The 3550-nt window shown below is 40.5% G+C and overlaps 1 protein-coding gene across 1 annotated transcript in view; it reads right to left on the bottom strand.

Moving 5' to 3' along the window:
• Positions 1-225: 225 nt before the first annotated feature.
• GYG2 (glycogenin 2) overlaps positions 226-3550 on the bottom strand; it is a 36439-nt gene continuing 33114 nt past the window's right edge. Inside the window, exon 10 of the mRNA XM_023515061.1 lies at positions 226-528. Within this exon, the coding sequence (XP_023370829.1) occupies positions 367-528 (162 nt within the window). The 3' untranslated portion in view covers positions 226-366. The remainder of the gene's footprint in view (positions 529-3550) is intronic.

The following is a 3550-nucleotide window of genomic DNA, read 5'->3' as shown; positions in this document are numbered from 1 at the left end:
TAGTTCAGTGACGGAAGGAAAGTTGCGGAGAGGTGGAACTCTGCACAAGACATGCCTGATAGCAAGGGTCTACTAATACCGTATTCCTGCTCACTTTTGCTGATAAGCTTAAAACACAAGCTGACCTCTCCTGACACCCCAGGAGGAACTGGTGGCAGCTCGCCCCTGCAGCGAGCTTCAAGATAGGAGTTCTGCAGTCTCCGTTATTTCTGTGAGGCACTCAGGTTGGTTACCGATAAATGCAGGCACATGGTTTAATAGTATTTTGCTTTGAAAGGCTCAGAGGGCACTCCCACTGGACAGGACTGCAGCACGACAGAATACGGCATGACCGCACACCACGCACGAGAAGGACGGCTGCCCGGGTCACTGCAGGAACCGGTCCAGCTTCTCCTGAATGCGGGCAAAGGCGTCCTTCCCCAGGTAGTCAATGTGCCCTTCTTCCCACTTCCTCCTCTCTTCCTCGGGACTCAGTTCTCTCACCTTCTCTTGGATGGAAATCTCGGAAACCGAGACGGCCAGGTCGACCTAGGGAACACAAGCCAGTGGGACGTGGTTTTGAAGCTGGATCTGGGAAAGACCACAAAATCCCTCCACATCTCGGTTCCCCAAGAGACAGCACTGATCATTACCACTTTTGTTTTGAACTATACACAACTAGATTTAATGTCGTATGCACAGGTATTTTTTGCCTTCTCTCTTTAACTTTACGAAATGTAATTTAGCACTTTTCTTTTGAACTAAGTACACCCTAGATTTAATGGCATATGCATAGATTTTATTTTTTGCCTAAATCGTTTTAACTTTAGAAAATGTAATTTAGCAGTTTTCTTTTGAACTAAATACACACAGGTTTTAATATCATATGCATAGATTTTTTTTGTGTGTGCCTAAGTTTTATTCTTAATTTTTTTTTTTGAGACGGAGCCTCAAGCTGTCCCCCTGGGTAGAGTGCCGTGGCACCACAGCTCACAGCAACCTCCAACTCCTAGGTTCAAGCAAGTCTCCTGCCTCAGCCTCCCAATTAGCTGGGACCATAGGCGCTCGCCACAACGCCCAGGTGTTTTTTGGTTGCAGCTGTCATTGTTGTTTGGCGGCCCGGGCTGGATTTGAACCTATCACCTCAGGTGTATGTTAGCCACTTGAGCCACAGGCGCCAAGCCTATTTTTAATTTTATAAAATGTAATTTTATGTATGCACTTTTTCCTAAGAATTGTTTTAATTTCTAGCTACTAAACCATTTTGTGCATGCACACACACATTACTGATACATGCACCTGTTAACACCTCTGTGGTTTGTGTTACAGTATATAACCAAAATATATTAACTGAGTCAGCTTTTCACTGCATGTAAATAAGACCTATTATAATTGGGAGTGCTTGGAAAAATCATTTAAATAATCATTCAAGTAATTTTCTCCTTTTAATGGCCCCACATCTGTCTCCTTAAGGGATAAGTATGGTAAAATGTATGAACATACAAATGTGTAAACACAAGCACACACACACACAAGCACACCTTACTTTTATTTAATCGTTAGGTTCACAAAAATAATAGATACTTCTGCTTTAAATTCTTCTTACCAAGAACTGGAAAAAGACTTTTTAAAATTGGTATATGGTAACAGTAATAGGTATGAACACATATACATTACAATCTACCTACCTAGCCTACTGTTTGGTTTTTTTTCTTCATTCTTTTGTTTCTTTCTTTTTTAGAGACAGGGTTTCACTTTATCACCCTCTGTAGAGTGCTGTGGCATCACAGCTCACAGCAAACTCCAACTCTTGGGCTTAGGCAATTCTCCTGCCTCAGCCTCCCCAGTAGCTGGGACTACAGGCGCCTGCCACAATGCCTGGCTATTTTTTTGTTGTTGCAGTTTGGCTGGGGTTGGGTTTGAACCCGCCACCCTTGGTATATGGGGCCAGCGCCCTACTCACTGAGCCACAGGTGCAGCCCTATCTAGCCCAGTGTCTTTCAACCTTTTTTACTTCACGGCACACTTGAACCTTTCATGAAACTTCTACAGCACACTTAAAGTATGTTGATATAAAGAAAATGAGTAATTAAAAAAAAAAAGAATATACTTATTGTGCTTTGAACTTCCTTCGAAAATAATTTAATTCATGATCTTTAAAATTTTTCATGGCACAGCTAAGATCCTTTCAGAGTACAGCAGTTGAAAATCACTGCTGGGGATGGATGGATATATATATATATACGTGACTGTATACATAGATAAGATAAAATGTATGGATGAATGGATAGATAGATAAGATATATGGATGGATGGATGGACGGACAGACAGATGATAGACAGAAGATATGGACAGGTAGATAAGAAAAGGTAAGATGGATAACGGAGATAGATAATGGATTGGTGAATAGATAGATAAGATGGATGGATGAGTAGATAGATAAATAAAATGGATGGATGGACGGATGAATGGGTGGATGGATAGATAGATGAGATAGATAGATAGATAGATAGATGAAATGGATGGATAGATAGATAGATAGATAGATAGATGGATGAGATGGATGGATAGACAGACAGATGAGATGGATAAATGGATGGATAAATAGATGAGGTGGATAAGCAGACAGACAGATAGATGAAATGGATGGATAGATAGACAGATGAGATCGATAGATAGATAGACAGATAGATGAAATGGATGGATGGATAGACAGACAGATGAGATGGATGAATGGATGGATAAACAGATGAGGTGGATAAGCAGACAGATAGACAGATAGATGAAATGGATGGATAGATAGACAGATGAGATAGATAGATAGACAGACAGATGAGATGGATGAATGGATGGATAGACAGATGAGATGGATGGATGGATAGATGAGATGGATGGATAGATAGATGAGATGGATGAATGGATGGATAGACAGATGAGATAGACAGATAGATAAGACAGATGGATAAATGAGATGGATAGATGGATAGATGAGACTGGTAAATAAGATGGATAGATGAATAGATAGATAGATGAGACAGATTGATAGATAGATAAATAAGATGGATAGATAGGATGGACAGACAGATGAGACAGACAGAAAGATGAGACAGATGGATAGATAGATAGGATGGATAGACAGATAAATGAGATGCATAGATAGATGAGACTGACAGATAAATAAGATGGATAGATGGATAGATAGATGTGTTTGATAGATACAAGTAGATAGATGAAATACAAAGGGATCAATATACATGAACATAAATTACAGCTTTTATACCGCTGGTCAGACTGTACTTTCTCTTCTCATTATTTGTCATAGTATTTTTCTAGGGTTTTGCATAAAACATTTTGTTTTCCATACGCATTCTAATGCATTTTATTTAAAATCAGCTGCACTGTTGATCAAAGAGACAGCTAGAATTAAAAATCAAGAAAGGTGGCTCGGCGCCTGTGGCTCAAGTGGCTGAGGTGCCAGCCACATACACTTAAGGTGGCAGGTTTGAATCCAGCCTGGGCCCACCAAACAATGACGGCTGCAACCAAAAAATAGCCGGGCGTTGTGGCGGG

The sequence above is a fragment of the Otolemur garnettii genome, unplaced genomic scaffold (genome assembly GCF_000181295.1).
Source record: "Otolemur garnettii isolate 467f Iridium unplaced genomic scaffold, OtoGar3 scaffold00065, whole genome shotgun sequence".
Lineage (NCBI taxonomy): Eukaryota > Metazoa > Chordata > Mammalia > Primates > Galagidae > Otolemur > Otolemur garnettii.
This window is presented reverse-complemented; position numbering and strand designations above follow the sequence as displayed.